General features: G+C 38.2%; 1 protein-coding gene across 1 annotated transcript; it reads left to right on the top strand.

The window, feature by feature from the left end:
- The first annotated feature begins 19,207 nt into the window (after window positions 1-19,207).
- LOC117717960 (olfactory receptor 7A40) lies at window positions 19,208-23,216 on the top strand. Its single transcript, XM_034515464.2, has 2 exons — window positions 19,208-19,378; window positions 21,576-23,216. The coding sequence occupies exon 2, from the start codon at window positions 21,580-21,582 to the stop codon at window positions 22,507-22,509; it is 930 nt and encodes a 309-aa protein (XP_034371355.1). The 5' UTR covers window positions 19,208-19,378; window positions 21,576-21,579; the 3' UTR covers window positions 22,510-23,216.
- The last annotated feature ends 214 nt before the right edge of the window (window positions 23,217-23,430 follow it).

The raw sequence follows: 23,430 nt of genomic DNA, 5'->3' as shown, positions 1-23,430 counted from the left end.
ACATACACACACACACACACACACACACACACACACACACACACACACACACATACAAATAAACAAAATAAGGCATAGAAAACATCTCATTATGTAAGCTGTAATATGTCATAGTGTGTCCCACAGTATACTACTATCCACACATCTTAACTTGCAAATGTTCATTGCAATGAATTATTGGTCTGGTTTGAGGTCTGTGGCTTCTGTGACAGAAACAATAGAGAATCTTCATCTGGACTACTTCCTGTTATCCTGTTGTTGCCCTGTGTCATGGAGTTCCTACAGCTTTGGATCAGTAGGATGGACTCTTCATCACCCTTTCATAGATGATGTAGACATTGGGGTGGGCCAACAGAAAGCTCTGAACTGGGCCTGGATGATAGCTGAGCATGCTAGCCCACCAGAGTGAGCTCATTAGCACTGCTCTGGCTAGGCTATCCTAAGTTACCATCATCAGGAGGCAGGGTCAGCTCTCCAGCTCTCATGTCTTGGGGGCTGGCCCACTTAGGCACCTTCTACCAGGGCCAATTCCATAGTGCTGCCCTTGTGAAGCCCAAGGCCTGCTATTCAATTGCTGCCACTTGTGAGAGGTGGGGCTAGTTCTCCAGAGAGACAGCCAGTGAGGGGTGATACCAGATCTGTACAGTTTAGTTTCTTGAGTTCTTTATATATTTTGGATATTATCCCTCTGTCGGATACAGGGTTGGTGACGATCTTTTCCCCATTTGTTGCCTGCCATTTTGTCCTATTGATGATGTCCTTTGCCTTACAAAATCTTTTCAGTTTCATGAGATCCTGTTTATTTTTTTAAATTTTAAAAATTTTTAAGGTTATTTTTATTTCTCTACAAAAGAGATCTCAGTTAAAATGTATATGTACATTTGTTGAGCATCTAATGAGGAAAACAGCAACTATCCATGTGCTTGATGCTCTGTAATGCTGAGACAAATACTTCTAATTATTATACAGCCATTCATTGGCTTTTTATCCCTTCAGCCTCTGTGGAACAACACAAGGCTGCCTTGAGCTGGGTTTTATTTTAATACAATATCATCATCCTGTCCAGAAAGAATGTGGCATGGGATTGTTAGCATTCGGTCTAAGCTCCACCCCACAGTTACCTGGCAACAGCCAGATAGGCCTGACCCACTATAAAAGAGGCTGCTTGCACTCTCCTCTCCTCTCTCTCTTGATCTCTTGCCTTCTGGCTCCTGATCTGTCCCACTGCATCTTCCTCCTTTTCTCTCCATTCCCTTTCCCTCTCTCTCTCTCCACATGTTCAAGGCCTCTCCTCCTCCTTCTCCTCTTCCTCCTCCTCCTCCTCCTCATCCTTATCCTCCTCCTCCTCTTCCTCCTCTTCTTCTTCCTTATCCTTTTCTTCTCTCTCTCTCTCTCTCTCTCTCTCTCTCTCTCTCTCTCTCTCTCTCTCGGAGCTGCTCCCTCAGAGGGAAGGAATGCCTTCTCTGAGCCCACTGAGAAACCCTCATACCCCCCTTTTCTGTATCTTTTTGTAAGCACATCAGGGATGATAGCATGACGCTCACCATAGTTTCTACAATGAGGCTGAGGATATTGTTGAGAATGCTGTTCATTGTATTTTATGTCTTTTCCCAAGAACTATCAGGAGAAGACTCTCTTCTCTTTTTTTGCTATTTCTTTTTTTATTGGATATTTTATTTACATTTCAGATGCCATCCCCTTTCCCCATTTCCCCTCCCTAGAAAACCCCTATCCCATGCCCCCTTTTCCTTTTTGCTTTTATACAACTTTTTAAAAATGTTAATCAAAGGCTTTATAAGTTTGGTAATGCTCAATCAGAAGTCTAACCCAATACCCAACCTAGATATATCAACTATCTTTGATTGGTGGAAACACGTGAACATCTGCCTCCCTGTCTCCCCCCTCTTTCTCTCTCTTTCTCTCTCTCATCACCTAGCTTCTCCTCTCCTCCTTCTCCTCCTCTCCTTACTCCTTCTCTTCCTCTCAGTATTCCTCCCACCTTAGCTCCTCCTACATATCACCCTTCCTGTTAAAATAAAACTTTTCTCTCAAATACAATTAGAACATAATTATACCAATTTGTACCAATGAGGTACAAGATAGTCCTAATACCCAGTCCATCATTTTGTTGACTAACCAGAACCTCTGTCATCTCTCCTAACTAAACCACTTAGTTCTGAACCTGGCTTTTTCCTTGGCTTTAGAATGAATGTCAGCTGAAAACCATCCTCTCAAATCTTTTCTCTCAAAGTAAATAGCCAGGACTGGCTATGAGACTATAAGTTTTCATCCCCATGAGAAATCCAGAATGACTGAGTTAACTGAAATGATGGGAAGCACAAAGCATAGCTTCTAAAACTTAGCCAATTTTTAGAGTTCACTGAATACCTGGACAGTCCCTGTACTACAAAACGTTGGAGCATCTGATCTTCAGCCTTCTGGTCTAGGATCATCTGACAGACCTTAGTGCTGCAGAATTATTAAGGGCTGATTGCTCTGTCTAGGCAGATATAATCAGTCGACTATTCTGCAAGTGTGTCCTTTTCTGGACAGTGATTTGTCTGTAGGTGACAAGAGGCAATTCTTGCCTAGTGGCTGTCTCACCACAACTGGAGTAACTCCAAAGATGCTCAATTTCTTCTTAGAATCCAGTACAGGAAGCTGTCAGAAGCAGATAGGTCTCTAATCAAAATGAACATTAATACAGAAATATTTGTAACATCAATTCCGTGGACTTCTGGTGTTTTGAAAACCAACTATCCATGTAAGGTAATCTAGACTGTTATCTGTTAACTCCTCTCAGCTATTTCTAAATAAAATATAGAAAACACCCTAACAATAAACTCCAAGCCATGAATTTACTATAGGCCCTTAACTCACAGGCTAACCATCTCAAATCAGTTAAAAAAGTTAAAGAAGGACTGGGTCTAAGCCTTGTATTTCTAAATGTGTTATACAGGCACAATGCCTATGAGAGTATCAATATTCATCTCACTTTTATATCAATAAAAAACTCATACCAATGAAAACCTTAAATTTGAAATCAAAGTAAATTTTGTACCATTTAAGAAATTATAACTTCATCTTGATAATAATTATACAGATTTCTACCAATAGGTTATGGCTATGCAATAAGTCCTAGCTAATCCTCCCTGTTCCAACAAAACCACTACTTTTTCCTAGAAAGACAGTCCAATATTAACCACCTTAGTCCCCAAGCCCAGGGAAAAGTGGTGCTGACTCTTCATTAACTTCTTCAAGCTGATTACTGGCGTTGAGATATTAGAAGAGGGGTGGGGGGAAGAGTAAATTGATAAGTCTCTGACACTGTGTCTTCACTGCCTCCAGCTGGAATTCCAGGACATCAGAGGTTTGAGCAGGTCTGCTCAGCTTGCTTGATGAGTAGATACACCTAGGCTGTATACTCTGCAATATACAATTCTCAAAACAAATTTTAGTATCAAGATAATTTTTTGAGGGCTGACATTTTATTAATGATGTTGGTTCTAACAACTTTTTTCCTTTTTTATTGGATATTATATTTACATTCCAAATTTTGTCCCCTTACCCCAATTCCCACCACCACCACCCCTATACCCAACAAGGCCATTCTCCCCTACATATACAGCTGGAGTCATGTGTCCCTCCCTATGTGTTCCTAGGCTGGTGGTTTAAACCCTGGGGAGCTCTGGCTGGTTGGTTTTGTTGCTCTCCTCATGGGGCCACCACCCTTTTGGCTCCTTCAGTCTTCTCTATAATTTCTCCATTGGGAACCCTTGATCAGATTAATGGTTAGCTGTGAGTGTTGTGGTAAATCTCCGACCCAGGAAGTCTGGTCAAGGAAAATACCACTCAATTAATTACAAATGTATGCTGCATGCCTAGATTGGGCAGATTTACCACTGGACTACTCTAATCTCCAGCTATGAGATCCCGTACAACCTGTGGTTTTTCTAGGTCATGTTCTTCTCCTCCTTCTTCCTTCCACACACTCCCCAACTGCCCCAATGGCTCTTCTCACTCCTCCCCCAAGCCCTTTTCTCCACCTCCCCTTCTACTGCCCAATCATTGGCTCTCACCTTTATTAACAAATTCAATTGGACAGAAGGTTCACAAGATTCACTCCTCCTCCATAGCCCCTCCCAGGAGTGGAATTACAATGACAACAAGAGGCTAGGGCTATCCACAAAAAACCTACATATACAGCTGGAGTCATGTGTCCCTCTCTATGTGCTCCTAGGCTGGTGGTTTAGACCCTGGGGAGTTCTGGCTGGTTGGTATTGTTGCTCTCCTCACGGGGCTACCAACCCTTTCAGCTCCTTCAGTCTTCTCTGTAACTTCTCCATTGGGAACCCTTGATCAGATTAATGGTTAGCTGTGAGTATCTGCTTCTGGGAATGTCAGACTCTGGGGGACCTCTAAGGAGACAGCCATATCAGGCTGCTGTCAGCATGTACTTCCTGTCATCCATATCAGCGTCTATTTTTGGTGACTGCACATGGGATGAATACCCAGGTGGAATGGTCTCCATACAACCTCTCCTTCAGTTTCTGTCCCACACTTTGTCTCCATATTTGCTCCCTTGGGTATTTTGATGCTCCTTCTAAGTAAGACCTAGGTATCCACACTTGTTGCTTCCTTCATCATGAGCTTCATGTGGTCTGTTAGTTGAATCTTTGTTGTTTCAAACTTTTGAGCTAATATCCACTTATCAGTGAGTAAATACCATGTGTGTTCTTTTGTGATTGGGTTACCTCACTCAGGATATTTTCTAGTTCCATCCATTTACCTAAGAATTTCTCAAATTCATTATTTTTAATAGCTGAGTAATATTCCATTGTGTAAATGTACCACATTTTTGTATCCATTCTTCTGTTGAAGGGCATCTGGGTTCTTTCCAGCTTCTGGCTATTATAAATAAGACTGCTATGAACATAGTGGAACATATATCTTTGTTATATGTTGGAACATTTTCTGGATATATGCCCACGAGTGGTATAGCTGGGTCCTCAGATAGTGCTATGTCCAATGTTCTGAGGAACCGCCAGACTTGCAGAGTGGTTGTACCAGCTTGCAACCCCACCAACAATGGAGGAGTGTTCCTCTTTCTCCAATCCTCGACAGCATCTACTATCACCTGAATTTTTGATTTGGCTATTCTGACTGATGTGAGGTAGTATCTCATGGTTGTTTTGATTTGTATTTCCCTGATGACTAAGGATGTTAATAATTTCCTAGGGTACTTCTCGGCCATTCGAATTTCCTCAGTTGAGAATTCTTGTTTAGCTTTGTACCCCATTTTAATAGGGTTATTTGGTTGTATGGAGTCTAATTTTATGAGTTCTTTGGATGTATTGGATATTAGCCCTCTATTGGATCTAGGATTAGTAATGATCTTTTCTCAATCTGTTGGTTTCCATTTTGTCTTATTGACAATGTACTTTGTCTTACAGAAGCTTTGCAATTTGATGAGGTCCCATTTGTCAATTCTTGATTTTAGAGCATAAGCCATTGGTGTTCTGTTCCAGAACTTTTCCCCTGTGCCTAGGTATTCGAGGGTCTTCCCCACCTTCTAATCTATTAGTTTCAGTGTATCTGGTTTTGAGCTTTCTACAAGGGGATAAGAATGGATTGATTTGCATTCTTCTACATGCTGACCTTCAGTTGATCCAGCACCATTTGTTGAAAATGCTGACCTTTTTCCACTGGATGGTTTTAGCTCCTTTGTCAAACATCAAGTGACCATAGGTGTATGGGTTCATTTCTGGATCTTTAATTCTATTCCACTGATCTTCCTGCCTGTCTCTGTACCAATACTATGCAGTTTTTATCACTACTGCTCTGCAGTACAGTTTGAGGTCAGGGATAGTGATTCCCCCAGAAGTTCTTTTATTGTTGAGAATGGTTCTCACTATCCTGGTTTTTTTTTTTTTTTTTTTTTTTTTGTTATTCCAAATGAATTTGCAAATTGCTCTTTCTATCTCTATGAAGAATTGATTTGGAATTTTGATTGGGATTGCATTGAACCTGTAGATTGCTTTTGGCAAGATGGCCATTTTTACTAAGTTAATCCTGCCAATCCAGGAGCATGGGAGATCTTTCCATCTTCTGAGATCTTCTTTGATTTCTTTCTTCAGAGACTTGAAGTTCTTGTCATTCAGATCTTTCACTTGCTTGCTTAGATTCACTGCAAGATATTTTATATTATTTGTGGCTATTGTGAAGGGTGTCATTTCCCTAATTTCTTTCTCAACCTGTTTATCCTTTGAGTAGAGGAAGGCTACTGATTTGTTTGAGTTGATTTTATATCCAGCCACTTTGCTAAAGTTGTTTATCAGGTTTAGGAGTTCTCTGGTGGAAGTTTTAGGGTTACTTAAGTATACTATCATATCGTCTGCAAATAGTGAAAATTTGACTTCTTCCTTTCCTATTTATATCCCTTTTACTTCCTTTTGTTTTCTAATTGCTCTAGCTAGGACTTCCAGTACTATATTAAATAGGTAAGGTGAGAGTGAGCAGCCTTGTCTGGTCCCTGATCTTAGTGGGATTGCTTCAAGTTTCTCTCCACTTAGTTTGATGTTGGCTACTGGCTTGCTGTATATTGCTTTTACTATGTTTACGTATGGACCTTGAATTCCTGATCTTTTGAAGACTTTTAACATGAAGGGATGTTGAATTTTGTCAAATGCTTTCTCAGTATCTAGTGAGATGATCATGTGGTTTTTTTCTTTGAGTTTATTTATGTAGTGGATTACATTGATGGATTTCCAAATATTGAACCATCCCTGCATTCCTGAGATAAAGCCTACTTGATCATGATGGATGATTGTTTTGATGTGTTGTTGGATTCGGTTTGTGAGAATTTTATTGAATATTTTTGCATCAGTATTCATCAGAGAGATTGGTCTGTACTTCTCTTTCTTTTTTGGGTCTTTATGAGGTTTAGGTATGAGCATAATTGTAGCTTCATAGAACGAACTGTGTATTGTTCCTTCTGTTTCTATTCTGTGGAATAGTTTGAAGAGAATTAGTATTAGGTCTTCCTTGAAGGTCTGATAGAACTCTGCACTAAAACCATCTGGTCCGGGACTTTTTTTGGTGTGGAGACTGCTTCTATTTCTTTAGGGGTTATGGGACTGTTTAGATGGTATATCTGCTCCTGGTTTAATTTTGGTACCTGGTATATGTCTAGAAAATTGACCATTTCATCCAGATTTTCCAATTTTGTTGAGTATAGGCCTTTGTAGTAGGATCTGATGATTTTTTAATTTCCTCAGTTTCTGTTGTTATGTCTCCTTTTTCAGTTCTGAGTTTATTAATTTGGATACTGTCTCTGTGCCCTTTGATTAGTCTGGCTAAGTGTTTATCTTGTTGATTTTCTAAAAGAACCAGCTCCTGGTTTTGTTGATATTTTGTATAGTTCTTTCTGTTTCTACTTGGTTGATTTCAGCTCTGAGCTTGATTATTTCCTGCTGTCTACTCCTCTTGGGTATATTTGCTTCTTTTTGTTCTAATGATTTCAGGTGTGTTGTCAAGTTGTTAGTGTATGCTCTCTCTAGTTTTTTTTTTTTTTTTTTTTTGTAAGCACTTAGAGCTATGAGTTTTTCTCTTAATACTGCTTTCATGGAGTCCCACAAGTTTTGGTATGATGTGTCCTCCTTTTTATTAAATTCTAAAAAGTCTTTAATTTTTTTCTTTACTTCTCCTTGACCAAGTCATCATTGAGTAGAGCGTTGTTCAGTTTCCACGTGTATGTGGGCTTTCCATTGTTTTTGTCATTATTAAAGGCCAGCCTTAGTCCATGGTGGTCTGATAGGGTACAAGGGATTATTTCAATCTTTTTGTATCTGTTGAGGCCTGTTTTGTGACCAATTATATGGTCTATTTAGGAGAAGGTACCATGAGGTGCTGAGAAAAAGGTATATTCTTTTGTTTTAGGATGAAATGTTCTATATATATCAGTGAAATCCATCTTGTTCATAACTTCTCTTAGTTTCATTGTGTTTAGTCTGTTTTCATGCTTTGTCCATTTCTGAGAGTGGGGTGTTGAAATCCCCCACTATTATTGTGTGAGGTGTGATGTATGCTTTGAGCTTTAGCAAAGTTTCTTTTATGTATGTGGGTGTTCTTGCATTTGGGGCATAGATGTTCAGAATTGAAAGTTCATCTTGGTACATTTTTCCTTTGATGAGTATAAAGTTTCCTTCCTTATCTTTTTTTATTACATTTGGTTGAAAATCAATTTTATTTGATATTAGAATTGCTACTCCAGATTGTTTCTTGGGGCCATTTTTTTGGAATATTGTTTTCCATTCTTTTACTCTGAGGTAGTGTCTGTCTTTGTCACAGAGGTGTGTTTCCTGTATGCAGCAAAATTCTGGGTCTTGTTTATGTATCCAGTCTGCTAGCATATGTCTTTTTATTGGAGAATTGAGTCCATTGATATTAAGAGATACTAAGGAAAAATGATCGTTATTTCCTGTCACTTTTGTTATTGGAGGTAGAATTATGTTTGTGTAACTATCTTCTTTTGGGGTTGTTGGGAGATTACTTTCTTGTTTTTTTCTATGTTGTAATTTCCCTCCTTGTGGTGGAGTTTTCCATACATTATCCTTTGAAGGGCTGGATTTGTCATAAGATATTGTGTAAATTTAGTTTTGTCATGGAATATATTGGTTTCTCCAGTGATTGAGAGTTTTGCTGGGTATAGTAGTCTGGGCTGGCATTTGTGATCTCTTAGGGTCTGTATGAAATCAGTCCAGGATCTTTTGGCTTTTATAGTCTCTGGTGAGAAATCTGGTATAATTCTTAAGGTCTGCCTTTATATGTTACTTTGCCTTTTTCCCTTACTGCTTTTAGTATCTTTTCTTTGTTTTGTATATTTGATGTTTTGATTATTATGTGATGGGAGGTATTTCTTTTCTGGTCTAGTCTATTTGGGGTTCTGTAGGCTTCTTGTATATTTCAGGACATCTCTTTCTTTAGGTTAGGGAAGTTTTCCTCTATAATTTTGTTGAAGATATTTACTGGCCCTTTAAGTTGGGAGTCTTCACCCTCATCTATACCTATTATCCTTAGGTTTGGCCTTCTCATTGTGTCCTGGATTTCCTGGATGTTTTAGGTTAGGAGCTTTTTGCATTTCGCATTTTCTTTGACTGTTGTGTCAATGTTTTCCATGGTATCTTCTGTGCATGACATTCTCTCTTCTATCTCTTGTATTCTGTTGGTGATGCTTGCGTCTATGATTCCTGATCTTTTTTCTAGGGTTTCTATCTCCAGGGTAGTCTCCCTTTGAGATTTCTTTATTGTTTCTACTTCCATTTTTAGATTCTGGATGGTTTTGTTTAATTCCTTCAACTGTTTGGTTGTGTTTTCTTGCAATTCTTTAAGGGATTTTTGTGTTTCCACTTTAAGGGTTTCTATCTGTTTACCTGTGTTCTTCTCAAATTCTTTAAGAGTGTTATTTATGACCTTCTTAAAGTCCTCTATCATTATCATGAGAAGTGATTTTAATTCTGTATCCTGCTTTTCTGGTGTGATGTGGTGTTCAGGGCTTGCTATGGTGGGAGAACTGGGTTCTGGTGATGCCAAGTAACTTTGGTTTTTGTTTTTTTACGTTCTTAGGCTTGCTTTTTGCCATTTGGTTAACTCTAGTGCTACCCTCACTCACTGGTTCTGACTGGAGACTGTCTTTCCAGTTATCTTGCTTGTGTCAGAACTCCTCAGGTTCTGTGTGATCCTGTGATCCTGAGCTCCAGCTGCTCTAAGTGCAGTGTCTCCTCTAGGATGTCTCAGGGTAAGGTGTCTTCATGAGAGCAGACCAGCTAGGTGTTCGCTGCTCTGAGTGCAGTGGTTCTTCTAGAATGTCTCAGGATATGGTGTTTTCTGCTATGGGTTCCGTGGCTTCTCTAGGATGTCTGTGGATATGGTGTCCCCTGCTCTGAGGTCAGTGGCCCCTCTAGGATGTCTTAGGATATGGTTTCCACAAGGGTGCAGACCTGCTGGGTGTCTGCTCCCGCCACTGGGATCCAGAGAGGGGTGGAAGGGGAGTGGAATTCCACAGGGGTGGGGTTTGGGTGCGGTGGGGTGGGGCCGTCCTGGGAGCTTCCTGCTTCCAGCTGTGGCTCTGGGGCATAAGGTGGTGCACGATTGACCTTACATGGCTCTCTGAGGACACTGGCCTCTCTGGGATCTTTCAGGGTATGGTTTCCACAATGGTGCAGACCCGCTGAGTGTCTGCTCCTGCCACTGGGATCTGGAGAGCCAATCCTAATTATTAAGTTTGGTCTTTTCATAATATCCCATGTTTCCTGGATGTTTTGTATCAGGTTTTTTTTATGTTTAGCACTTTCTCTGAGCAATATATCAATTTCTTCTATCTTATTTTCTCCACTTGAGATTCTTTCTTCTGTCTCTTATATTCTGTTAGTGAGACATGTGTCTGTAGGTCCTGTTTACTTACCTAGATTTTCTAGCTCCAGGATTTTCTGTTTGTGTTTTCTTTATTGCTTCTACTTCTATTTTAAGGAGTTGAACATTTTGATTCATTTCTTTTACCTGTTTGTTATTTTTCTTGTCTTTCTTGACATTATCTAGGGAATTTACTTTTTTTCTCTTTAAAGATTTCTATCTTCTTTATAAAATTGTTTTTAAGGTCATTTTCTTATGCTTCAGCTGTGTTGTAAGATCCATGGCTTCCTGCTGTAAGATAGCTGGGCTCTGGTGCTACCACATTGCCTTGGCTTTTGTTGATTTTATTCTTAGGTTGGCCTCTAGGTATCGAGGTTTCAGGTAGTTATAGGTTTGGGTATCAAATACTGAGTGTATCTTTGTTGAGTGGATAGTTTCCACCTTGGTTTTTGTTTCCTCTCTGGTCTTCTGGCCTGAGTGGCCTGTAGTTCTGGTGACCTGCTGGAGTTTTAAAGGACAGTGTAACCTCTGAGATTCTGGGTACTAGAATAGCCTCTGGTAGAGCAGGAAGCTTCTGGGGTTTTTTTGGCACCAATGTGGCCTCTGGTAGAAGAGAGGTATTCTCCTGGAGCAGTGGGCCTGAATGTAAAGATGAGGGGAATGGTGCTGTTGTAGAAAGCTGGGCAGGCTCTGAGGAAGTGTTAGATGTCTGTAGATAGTGTTAGATGTCTGTGGTTCTGGATACTGGTGTGGCCTCTGGTAAAGTACGGGGGCTTCTGCTAGAGTTGTAACCCAGACATCTTTAGGTTTTGTTTGTTTGTTTTGTTTTGTTTTTTAATTGCCATGACTAAAGAAACTTGTGAGGAAAGGCTTATTTGGCTTATACTTTCTCATTACTGTTCATCATCAAAGTAAGTCAGGACAGGAATTCATGCATGGCAGAAACCTGGAGGCAGGAGCTGATGCAGAGGCCATGGAAGGGTGCTGCTTACTGACTTGCTCCTAGTATCTTGCTCAGCCTGCATTATTATTAGGATTATGACCTCCAGCCCAGCACTACTTGTGTCAACTTGACATAAAGCTATCCGACATACCAGATATGCTCAGGATACAGAAAGTCTTATGACTGAGTGGGGGCTGTTTGCATAATGCTCTTGAGCATGCTAAACTTCATTTCTGAGGGGCCTGGGAGGTGGGTGGGGAGGAAACATCTTGCCTGCAGTATTCCTCGGGCAGGCTAAGACATTCCTCCTAGGGTAGCAAATAAATTTCTAAATGAACAAATTTTCACAGCAAGATAGTGTAGGAGACTCTATCATGTGCAGGCTACAGTTTTACAGTGTTTTAGAATGAATAGCATTTTTTTTCACTGAAAATGCATCCTGTGTATACAAAATATAAAAACTTTAAAAACAATAATATAAAACATGGTAACTACAGCTTCTCTCTCTCTCTTTTTTACTTATTTATTGATTCTTTGTGAATTTCACAACATGTATCCCCGTTCCACTCGTCTCCTGTTCCTTTGTATCTGCCCCCAGCCCTTGCAACCTCCTCCCCCCCCAAAAAAAAACAAAACTAAAGCATAGAAAACATCTTGTTATAGAATCTGTAGTGTGTCACAGTGTGTCCCACAGTGTACTCTTCTGTCCACACATTTTACTGTCAAATGTTCATTGCAATGAGTCTTTAGTTTGGTAGGAGGCCTCTGGCTGCTGCTATACCATCAATACTGTATTGTTACCAGGAGTTCTCTTGGATATCCCTGTGTCATAGGGATCCTGCAGCTTTGAATCAGTAGGATGGATCCTTACCCACACTCTGACATTTCATAGATGAGGTAGATGTCAGGGTGGGCCAACTCAAAGCCCTGGATCTGGGCATGGGTTGTATAACTACAGCTTCTTCTTCCTTTTTTTTTTTTTAGAGTTGAAAAATTTTTTATTGGGTATTTTATTTATTTACATTTCAGATGCCATTCCCTTTCCCCATTTCCTGTCCCTAGAAAACACCTATCCTATTCCCCCTCCTCCTTTTTGCTTTTATACCATTTTAATTACATGCAAGTATTAAGGTCAGTTCTAGGTTGAGGGACCAGCAATAATACAATAGATGTAAATAGTCAAAGAACAAGCAAGGCAATAAACAAAATTCCGTGAACACTCCCATGATCAGTGTTTCTAAAGGCTTCTCGGGATGACCAAAGTATGTGAGCCTACTTCCTCGTCCTAGCCCAAGGCCATTTTCATGTCTGAAGTGTACTTCCTTATTCTAGCTGAAAATTTAGATTCCTGCCTGATTCTTTGTTCTATCCTAACTACAGTTTCTTAATAGTGTTAAAACATACAAATATTTCAAGATTTTAGATATTTTTGTCTAAATGGTTGAATTGTGCAAATTGCATATTTTAGGGGTAAAGCCAATTTGGTTGTAGTGTATATAATCTTTTTGATGACTATCTGTGTTCTGCTAAGTATTTTATTGGGCATTTTGAGTCTATGTTTATCAGGGATATTGACCTGCAATTGTATTTTTTGTTGGATATTACAGTGATAATGGCTTCATGGAGTTTGATAGTGCTTCTTCTGTTTCCAATTTTAAAAATAATTGAAGAATTGGTTGTAGATTATCTTTGAGTCTGGTAGAATTCTCTGTGAATTCACCTTGCCTTGTACTTTTTTTCTTCTTGGTTTAATTTTGGTGGTTTGGTTAGATGTAAAAGTTCACCCATTCCTTTCAGGTTTTCTGCTTAACAAAGTACAGGTTTATAAAATATTCCCTTATATAAGATTCTCAGTTTCTTAGTTGTCTGTTTCAGTGCTTTTCCATTTGTTTCTGATTTTATTATTGTGGATCTTCATTTTTTCTATTCTTGTTTTGTTGAGCCAGAGATCTTTTTTTTTCTCAAAAAACCCAACTCTTATATTCTTTAATATATATATTTAGATTGGTGTTTTCTTGGGCTGACTATCTCAGAAGCAGCTCTGCTTAGCTCAGGCTGCCATGCTCCATGGCCTGAAGCCAAGCACTCCACAGCTGGAAGTGGCCAGAGGCCATGGGAATACCATAGCTAGAAATGGCCAGCCAGAAACACCAGCCGTAGCACCCATGAGACACCAGCATGGAAGATGGCTTCCACACTGTCTCCACAAGGCTGGGCTGAGCCCAGATCATCCTGCCATCCATGTGGTGCCCAGTAGAAATGAGACTCTAATGTTTAAAGATTATCCAATAGCTTTATATGTTTGGTAATGCTCAAATAACAAGATGCCCACACAATTAGAGGTGTTACCCAATACCTAACCTAGATATTACAACTACCTTAGACTGCTGGAGACAGTGTACATCCGCCACCATTTCCCCCTCTCTCCAATTCTTCCTCTCCTTTTCCTCTTCCCCTCCTCACTTTGCCCACCTCTCATAAAGCCCAATTTCTGAGCATTATACAAATGTAGTGGGATGGTATCCCACTACACACACACACACACACACACACACACACACACACACACACATACACACACATGATTATTCCTATTTCACATGCTTCAACTCTGGTTTTGATAATTTCTTGCCATCAGCTGTTTGGATTTGGTTTGTTCTTAATTTTTCCAAGCCATTCATTTATACTTGTTCTGTTTTTAATCAAGGCTCTTAGAGCTGTGAATGTCCCTGTGGAGTTACTACCAATGTGTCCCAAATGGCTTGATTTTTTTGTTTTCATCTTCAGTTAGTTTCAGCAGTTTCTTTGTTTTCTTTCATTCTTTATTTCTTCTTTGACAGTCAGGGAGACTCTGTATGCTAGACCGTAAAGGAGGACATGCATGGGCTAGCTGCCTTTGCAACTTATTTAAACATCCTCTTTGTTTTTGTTGGATGAAGTGGTTATTATGTTCTTCCTTAACATCTTTACAATCTGGCATAGAGCATCACAGTGAACTGTCCCTAGCCTAGCCATAAAGATCCATTCTGAACATCTAAAAATAATAAAGGAAATGTGTGGGGTTGTAGAAATCCCTATATGAGCCAAGCAGTCAATGCACATTATCTTGACATGGGCAGAACCTACTGAGGACTTCAAGACATCTGGGCCATGGGAACTTGGCAAAGCCATTATTATACATGCCAAGCTAAGGAAGAACGCAAAGGTTTCCTTGAGAATCAGAGTGTGCAAAATCTATAAACTTTGTTTTCTTCCTCCTGTATATTACAGCCTGAGACTGTTCATTTTCAGACTAACTAACTCTTTTCCCTGTGTTATACCTTATTAGGTACATGTTTATTACCATGCTGAGGCTCCAGGTTATGATGGTAGTGTTAGAAAACCCTACCTAATTCCACCCTCACTGTGTCTGTGAATCTGTCTTTTCTTTATTCTCTTTTTGGCCCTAGCTAAGGATGCAAGACATGGGGGTGAATGAAGATCCCCTTTTCATACATTAGTTGTCAGTTCTTTTGTTGATCTTAGCCTGGGGTGAAAATGAATTTCAAACTTGTTTTAATTTGCACTTTCTAATTGCTAAGGATAATGGACAGTTTTCTTTTTATTTTCTATTAAGAACTCCTCTCTTTAGTGGGACTGCAGAGCTGGCTCAGAGGTTAAGAGCACTGTCTGCTCTTCCAAAGGACCTGGGTTCCGTTCCCAGCACCCACATGACAGCTTACAATTGTAACTCCAGTTCCAAGGGATCCAGACCCAAGGGTTTGATACCCTCACACCAATGCACATAAAATTAAATAATTTTTAAAAAGAACTCTCTGTTTTGATTCCTAGCCCATTTTTTTTAATTGAGTCATTTGTTTCCTCAATTTTTTGGAGTTTATTTTTTATATTCTGGGTATTAATTCTCTGACAGTTGTATAACTGGCAAAGATTCTCTCCCATTCTGTGAGCTTCTTCACTCAATGGATTTTTGTTAGCTGGGAAGAGCTTTTTACTTTTTTGAGTTTCCACTAGTCAATTATTGCTTTTAATTCCTGGTCAAATGGAGTCCAGCTAAGAAAGTACTCTTCTACACCAGTATCTTGTAGAATACTGCCTGTGTTTTCTTTTAGAAGTTTTAGTGTTTCAGGATTCAAATTGAGGGTTCTGGTGTACTTGGATTTAATTTTTATGCATGGTGGTAAAGAGGGATCTGATTTAATTCTTCCATGTGTAGACATCCAGTTTCTCCAGAACAGAACCGTTATGGAAGATGCTGTCTTTTCTCTAGTGAGTGGTGTGTATTTTTGTTTGTTTGTTTTGACTTTTGTTTTGTTTGCCTCTTTGTTAAATAAAGGATGACTGTAGTTGTAAGTACTTGTGTTTGAATCCTTATGTTTTAATTCCCCTGGTGTATGTTGAGGGCATTTTTTTGCCAGTCCTGTTTGTTCTGATTATTCTAGCACTATAATATATCTTGAAGTCTAGAATGATGGTTCTTTCAATATTATTCATTTTATTTCAATTTTGGGCTATCTGGGGTATTTCCTGGTTCCATGTAAATTTTAGGATGCTTTCTCTATTTTTGTAAGAACGTTGCAGGTAACTTAATTTCTGTTGCACTGAATCTCTAATTGGTTTTGGCAAAATGGTCATTTCACAATATCCATTTTACTAATCCATTAACACTAGATATCTTTCCCATTTTCAGTGTCTTTCTTCAGTGATTTGAAGTTTTCATTGTGGAAGTCTTTCATATCTTTAGTTAAGTCAATTCCAAGGTATTTTTATTCTCTTTGATGTCATTCTGAGTTTGCCTATGATCTCTTTCTCATAGTGATTTTTGGAAGTTGATTTTTTTTTATCCTGCCATTTTGAGGAAATTGTTGATTTTCTCTAATTTATTTTGGTGGAATTTTTGTGATCTCTTCTGTAAAGTATCATATCATCTGCAAATTGGGATAATTTTACTTCTTATTTGACTCTATTTGTATTCTTTTAATTTGGGGGTTCCTTTTGTTTGGTTGGTTTTGGCTTTTTGTTGTTGTTCTGTTCTGTTTTGTTTTTCTTTATTTCTGTGGCTAGGGCTTCCAACACTATATAGAAAGGAAGTGGAGATAAGTGCATGTCTGTGCCAGTAAGTCAATTGATCAACCTACCCAGCTATGAAACCTATGAATGACAGACAATGAAACCAATGAACAGCATGGCTAGATATTTATAAAATACATTGGTGACATTCACATGTTTGTGGCAAATAACTGTCTACTTTGACATAAGGGCCACTCAATAGGAAGCAAGTTGTGCCTGGTACTAGAAACCCAGCCAGGTTCCGAGTTAGTGAGGTCATGGATCTTAGAGAATCTATTATGCCACTTTACTAGACCAGCACAATTCCAAATGCTATCCTTATACCCAGAGACAGATGTAACTATCACTCCTCATCAAAGAAGCTATGTTTACAGTAAATGAAAACCATCACAGAGAAACACAAGTAGGCACAATGTAGATGAAGATCAATGGATTGTAGAGAATCCAGCTCCAGTGGATACATCTACATCACAGCTCCTACATCTCTGACTTGGGGAACATCATGGAAGAGGGTGTAGAAATATTCTAATAGACAGAATACCAGGAAGTCTGCTGTGAAATAGTCTTTCTAGAAATGGCTGTATAAACAATGGCAATATCAATAGACATGTGTGGGGCGGTGGGCTGTGAGAAGCAGCTGGGTGCTTGGTCGAACATAGGCCTGGAACCCCGCACCCTTATTAGACGGCAGGTGTTCGGTTTTGCTCCTGGGCCCTTGTTCTTTTCATTTAGCTTCAACCCTCCACAGCCTCTCTCACAGAGAGGTCTATGGCCATCGGTCATGAGGAACAGTGCCTCAGGCTCTCCCACATGCAGATGAGGGATCTCCAAGCTCTCAGACCAAGCCAATAGGTGCTATCTGCTGCCAGACCCTAACCTACCCTGAAACTGTATATAAGAGCTCTAGTCAAGAGAAGTAAAAGCTGTGCAAGAATCATCCTGGTGCCTGAGAGTTTCTGTTTCAAGAGCTGTAACACTAGGGGAGAGCTCTGCTCTCCCAGAACGTATCTGGGACACCAAGCTGCCTCCTTGCCAGCTAGCCGGCTTCTTGTTGGCTCAGCCTGGGCCAGCTCAGCGCCTGGGAGTGACTGACGGACAGTGGAGAGGAGTGCAGAGGTAGATGCAGACCCTCCCTGCTCTCACCCTGTCCCCAGCTGGGAGATCGTCATGGGACGCCCTCCAGAACAAGGGACCCACAGACATGCTTATGTGGGATGGGGGAAAACATAGCGTCTCACCCTTAGACAAAGAACTACAGATAACTAATAACTGCTGAGAGGAAAAATCAGCCTCTCCCAGGGATGAGGTCCTCTATTGGTTATTCAATTCACCGTGGTCAGCTCTGAAACCACAGAAACAACAACAAAAATTTCAACAGTTTCATTTATGTATTGTACATATGTAAAATATATATAACAATAATAATAATAGGCTCTCAATCAAGAATGAAAGGTATGGCAGATATTGAAGGGAGGGTCCCTGGGAGGAGTTGGGGGACAAAAGGGGAAGAAGAATGTAATGTAATTCTATTTTATTTAAAATATGGTTTTAAACGTCAACAATTCAGAAAAATTGAAATTGTGTATCTTTTCTCATCATAATGCAATAAAACTTAAATCAATAACAAAAGAATCTCTAGTAATTAAACAAACTCAAGGAGATTAAATAACATAATGGTTTAGTCAAAGAAAAACTCCAGAAAGAAATATAAAGATTCTTGTAACTAAACTAGAATGCAAACAGCATAACAAAACCTCTGCCACAAAAATCAGTCCTAAAGGGGAAATAGAGTACTATGTACCTAAACTAAAAAAATAATAATAAGGGCATGAATAAATATTTTAATGATGCAGCTCAAGACTTTGAGAAAAACAAGAACAAACTAAATTCAAATCCAGTAAACAGGAAGAAAAAGCAAAAATAATAGGAAAACTTTAAAACATAGAAATAAAGATAACACAAAGAACCACAAATCTAAGATCTGGTTCGTTGAAATGATAAATAGAATCAATAGACCTTTGATATAATATTAATTCATTTAGTTCCATGAATCTAATATTAGTTCTCATAGTTATGTATGGTTTCTTTAAATATTTTCAGTAGTGGTGACTTAAGGGTGATTAATTTCTTGTGTTTTTTTATCATATCCGTTCTTTATTGATTTGAAAGAGTAATTTCTATTCCATTAATTTCCATGCCACATATCTAACTCATTGCCTGCTTTGTTTTAGCTTTGTGACTATAGTGAACAGTGTTGAGTGTTTCCTCTTCTATAACATTATAATAGTATAACTGTTCTTAAAAGGGGCAATGAAGCCAAGGATTATAGCGATATGATTTTGAAAAAAAAGCACAGGTCACTCTCTTCTTTTAGGCAAGAATAATAAAATTTGTGGAGATACTAAAAACTGTATAACCAAACCAAGTCAAGACTTTAGAGGACTCATGAGACCTATTCATTGCATCACTTATTCTTTAGAAAACATAAAAAAAAAAAAAATACATGAAGCAAGCATTAGGCCAGAGTGATTTTATGATCTTAGTAGATTTTACTTTTGAAAGGTAGATTAATACATAGAGATGAATAAATGAATCTGGTTTGCCTAACATTTAATCAGATGTCTTGGGAACAGAGACTCCACAAGAAACACTTATTTCAATGAAGATCAAAGTCCCATAGGAAAATTATGTAATCAGGTCTGGAGATGACAAGAGGGAAATATACATAATATGCAGATATACAGAGCTTTAAAAACCTCCCTGCCTTTGTCTCTGCATATGCAATATTGCTGTGGACAGAACATTTCTGTTTTCTTTGGGGTGTTCAGATATCTTAGAAGTTGATTCATGACCTTTTCCTGCTGTCTTCGAACTATTTTCAGGCCTTATCTTCAACCATCCAGGGGAAAGATTAGATTTCCAATAAGGGTCTTTTCATCCAGAAGCCCTATCCAGGTGAGTCTGAGGGTTCTGCAGGTGTGACAGAAAAGTGACTGAGAGATCAAAACCAGAAACACTTACCTTAGGGTCACCTGGCCAGGAGCTTGCAGTTGTCAGCAGCAACTTACATACTTAACTGGTTAATCCATTGATACAGTAATTTGAAGAGAATGGATATTGTTAAGGGTCTTAATAATGCATTTGTTGATAGAGTATTCCACACACAGTGACGTGAGATGATCCTTATGTCTGAGAAGAAACAACAGTTTGATTAGCTTATACTTAACCTATGCCATGAGTCTGTCTACATAGATTTTAGTTTAGGCTTTTTCTATTTTGGTGAATATGTTCCTTTTCTTACTATTGAGTTTTTGTACAATTGCAGATAACTTTGTTTGTGAAATCTACTTGTAGATGTCTTTCAAAATGTATAGTTTTTTCCAAAGAGTTTTTACTTCCACTTGTAATATGTCAGCCAGAGAACTGATATTACCTTACTCTAGATTGAGAGTCATATATTCAAGTATTTATTTAAATGTACTGAGACTTGATTCACAATTAATTTAATAAATAGTTACCGAGCATGTACTACGTACCACAATGCTTAAGAAACACGATATTTATTTATTTATAGGTCACTTCGAGTTCAGTTATCAATTCCTCTTGAAAACATTAGAGAGACTATGGGGACTATATATGCTCTTTCAATTAATGTTACTATTCTTCTTAAGTTTGTTTAATGCAAATATTTTAAAATAAATTAGTTAAATCTAACATTCATCTACAATTATATTTATTACATAATATCTCCTTTTAAAAACCTTATTCCATATAATATAAACACATTTTTAACTGTGAAAATAGAAGTGAAAACAAAACAGAATACTTCTCACTTGGATCTTTAATTACAATTTCAGTATGAAGTATGCTGTTGTAAATGTGCATATGATGCAATGCCCTTAGGGATCAGGCACATTCAGTGCTTTGTCCTGGTGGGTACACAGAATCTTCTAGAAGACAATGTGGAGAGACTTTGAGACTTTGATGATCCCAAGCACAATCATAGTGCCTCTATATTGTTTATCCAAATAGATAAAATTTGAAAGCCCAGAGTAAGACAGAAAATGTCTCTATGGGGAAATGGGGGTCTAACCTGCTGTTGTCTTTCTACATTTAGTGTACTCCATAGAATTATGCATACTAATGTTTCACTGTGGAACCTAACACATTTTCACTACAGAAGTTGAGTAGACCACTAGTTTTCAGAAGTTGAGGAGTGGGAGTTGAGGGCTAGGAAGCTTGAGTAGTATGGCAGGAAGTCACAGCAAGACATGAGAAGACTGTGCCCTATTTTGTACACAGGGGTGACTCTAGCTAATGGATCATAAACTTCAAAGTATCTAGATGAGAATATCTTGAAGACTGGAACTACAGAAATTCCCGGTGGTAGATTAGGTTATTATGTCATGTATACATGTATCACAGCATTGTATTGTATAATTTGATATATTGAATTATTATGTATAAGTTAAAATTCAAAATAATCTTGAATGGTGCAAGAAAAAAATCTTATATTTCATTCACATGATGTGTTCTTTTTCCTCTGCATTTTTTTCACCAAATGGAAGCTCAACCTGTAAGTATGTGAGCACCAAATTAATAAGATATTTTATCTTTTGAGAAGTTTGTTTTTATGTTTTATTGTTTTATGACTCCTCAAGGGATGGGACAGGGTTTAAAATGCAGCTCAAATCAAGGAAGGTTTTCTTCCTTTCAGTCTCTCAGGAACCACTTGAGCTAGTTAGACAGTATTACCCCCTGGAGACTTGTTTTTTTTAATATGTATCTATCATTGCTTGTGGAACTAATGTATTATGTTTATTTAATCACTGGATAGAAGTGATCATAGTAAAATATAAAATTTTAGTAGTATATATGGAGCTTGACTAACATTAAATTGTATTTTTCAATTATAACAAAGAATCCACTAAAGACATATATAATACAAGTCTTCTGAGGTAAAGGCTTAGAGTGAGATGGTAGTTCTAAATAAGTCATACCAGGGAACACCCTAAATACTTAAATACTAAACAGGAGTTACTATCCTAACAGTATAGTATAAACTACAGTTTTTCTGTCAGGTTAATGTTGCATAATGTTTTACTTAATAATGGAATTATATCAGGTTGCTTTCTTCTTTTTGTTATATTAGCTATATGGAGTTGAAAAATGACACACAAACTTCAAAATTTATTCTCCTGGGAATTTCAGAGGATCCTCTATGGCAACCCTTCCTTTTGGGACTATTTTTGTTCATGTACCTGGTCACTCTGCTTGGGAACCTGCTCATTATCATTGCCACCATCATAGATTCCCATCTCCACACACCCATGTACTTCTTCCTTTCCAACCTGTCTTTTGCTGACATCTGCTTTACTTCTGTTAGCATACCGAAGATGCTAGTGAATATACAGACGAAGAATAAGGTGATAACATATGAAGGCTGCATTTCCCAAGTATACTTTTTTATACTCTTTGGAGTTTTGGACAACTTTCTTCTAGCTGTGATGGCTTATGACCGATATGTGGCAATCTGTCACCCTCTGCACTATACGGTCATCATGAACCGTCGCCTCTGTGGATTATTAGTTTTGGGATCCTGGATCACAACAGCATTGAATTCCTTGCTGCAAAGTTCAATGGCACTGCGGTTGTCCTTCTGTACAGACTTGAAAATTCCCCATTTTGTTTGTGAGCTTAATCAACTGGTACTACTTGCCTGTAATGACACATTTCCTAATGACATGGTGATGTACTTTGCAGCTGTACTACTGGGTGGTGGTCCTCTTGCTGGCATCCTTTACTCTTATTCTAAGATAGTTTCCTCCATACGTGCAATCTCATCATCACAGGGGAAGTACAAAGCATTCTCCACCTGTGCATCCCACCTCTCTGTCGTTTCATTATTCTATTCTACACTCTTGGGTGTGTACCTTAGTTCTTCTTTTACCCAAAACTCACACTCAACTGCACGAGCATCAGTTATGTACAGTGTGGTCACCCCCATGTTGAACCCATTCATCTACAGTCTAAGGAATAAGGACTTAATGGGAGCTCTGAGAAGGCTCTTTGGAAGGAAGCCATGAGAGAGACATTTATCAAGAAGTGCCTATGGTCTGGGTAGCAAAACCAGCATTGTAACTCTTTAACTGAATAAAAAAGAGAATTTTATCTTTCCACTTACTTCATTTGATCTCTTTGAACTGCTTTACTGATTTTCTGTAACATCATTAGTGGGTTTTTTCTTCTCTTATACACAACATTTTCCAATTTTTCAGTATTCTTCCCAATATCATGTCAGAAGCAATTTGTAGATTCTCATTTATTTTACATAACCATGATGTGCTAGTACTATGGAACAAACTACACTTAATGAAGTCCATGATGTAATCTTAATATAGAAGATGTTCTATAACTTGTTTTTACTAGTTTTCTGTTTACCTCTTTATATTGTTGTCTTAACTATTCTTATAGTCTAGACTACAATGTTGTAATAATATGTATTTGTGTAATTTCATAATCCTGATTATGACATTATTTCTATATTCAATTTCTTGTTCATAATCCCATTCTGCTTCTTGGTACAGAATACTAGTATGATAATATAAAATATGTCTTGCATGTGTACTGGTAACTTTTGCCTGCCATGGTGCCTGTTTTAATGATATTGTGATGAACTTTGCAGCTGTCCTGATAAGCAGTTGTCCTATTATTGGTATAATTTACTCTTATTCTAGAATAGTTTTATTGTTCATAAAATCCTTTATACAGAAAAATAAATTTGCAAAAATAATTGTCTTAATGTGGATTCCAAGTCAGAAAAGACCTTCCATATAGAAATATTTAATCATACATTAAATTTTCAGTAATGTGCTTTCCATAAACTATCCAATAGATTATGTATGTCTGTTTGTCTAAATGTTAAACCTCAGTATCAAACATAAAAACATTTATTAAATAGCCTGAAATAACAGATACATATGAAATGGCCTTATTTTTTCTTAGCA

This window comes from Arvicanthis niloticus, chromosome 12, assembly GCF_011762505.2.
Source record: "Arvicanthis niloticus isolate mArvNil1 chromosome 12, mArvNil1.pat.X, whole genome shotgun sequence".
Lineage (NCBI taxonomy): Eukaryota > Metazoa > Chordata > Mammalia > Rodentia > Muridae > Arvicanthis > Arvicanthis niloticus.
The sequence above is the reverse complement of the archived record's forward strand: the minus strand, read 5'-3'. Positions and strand labels throughout refer to the sequence as shown.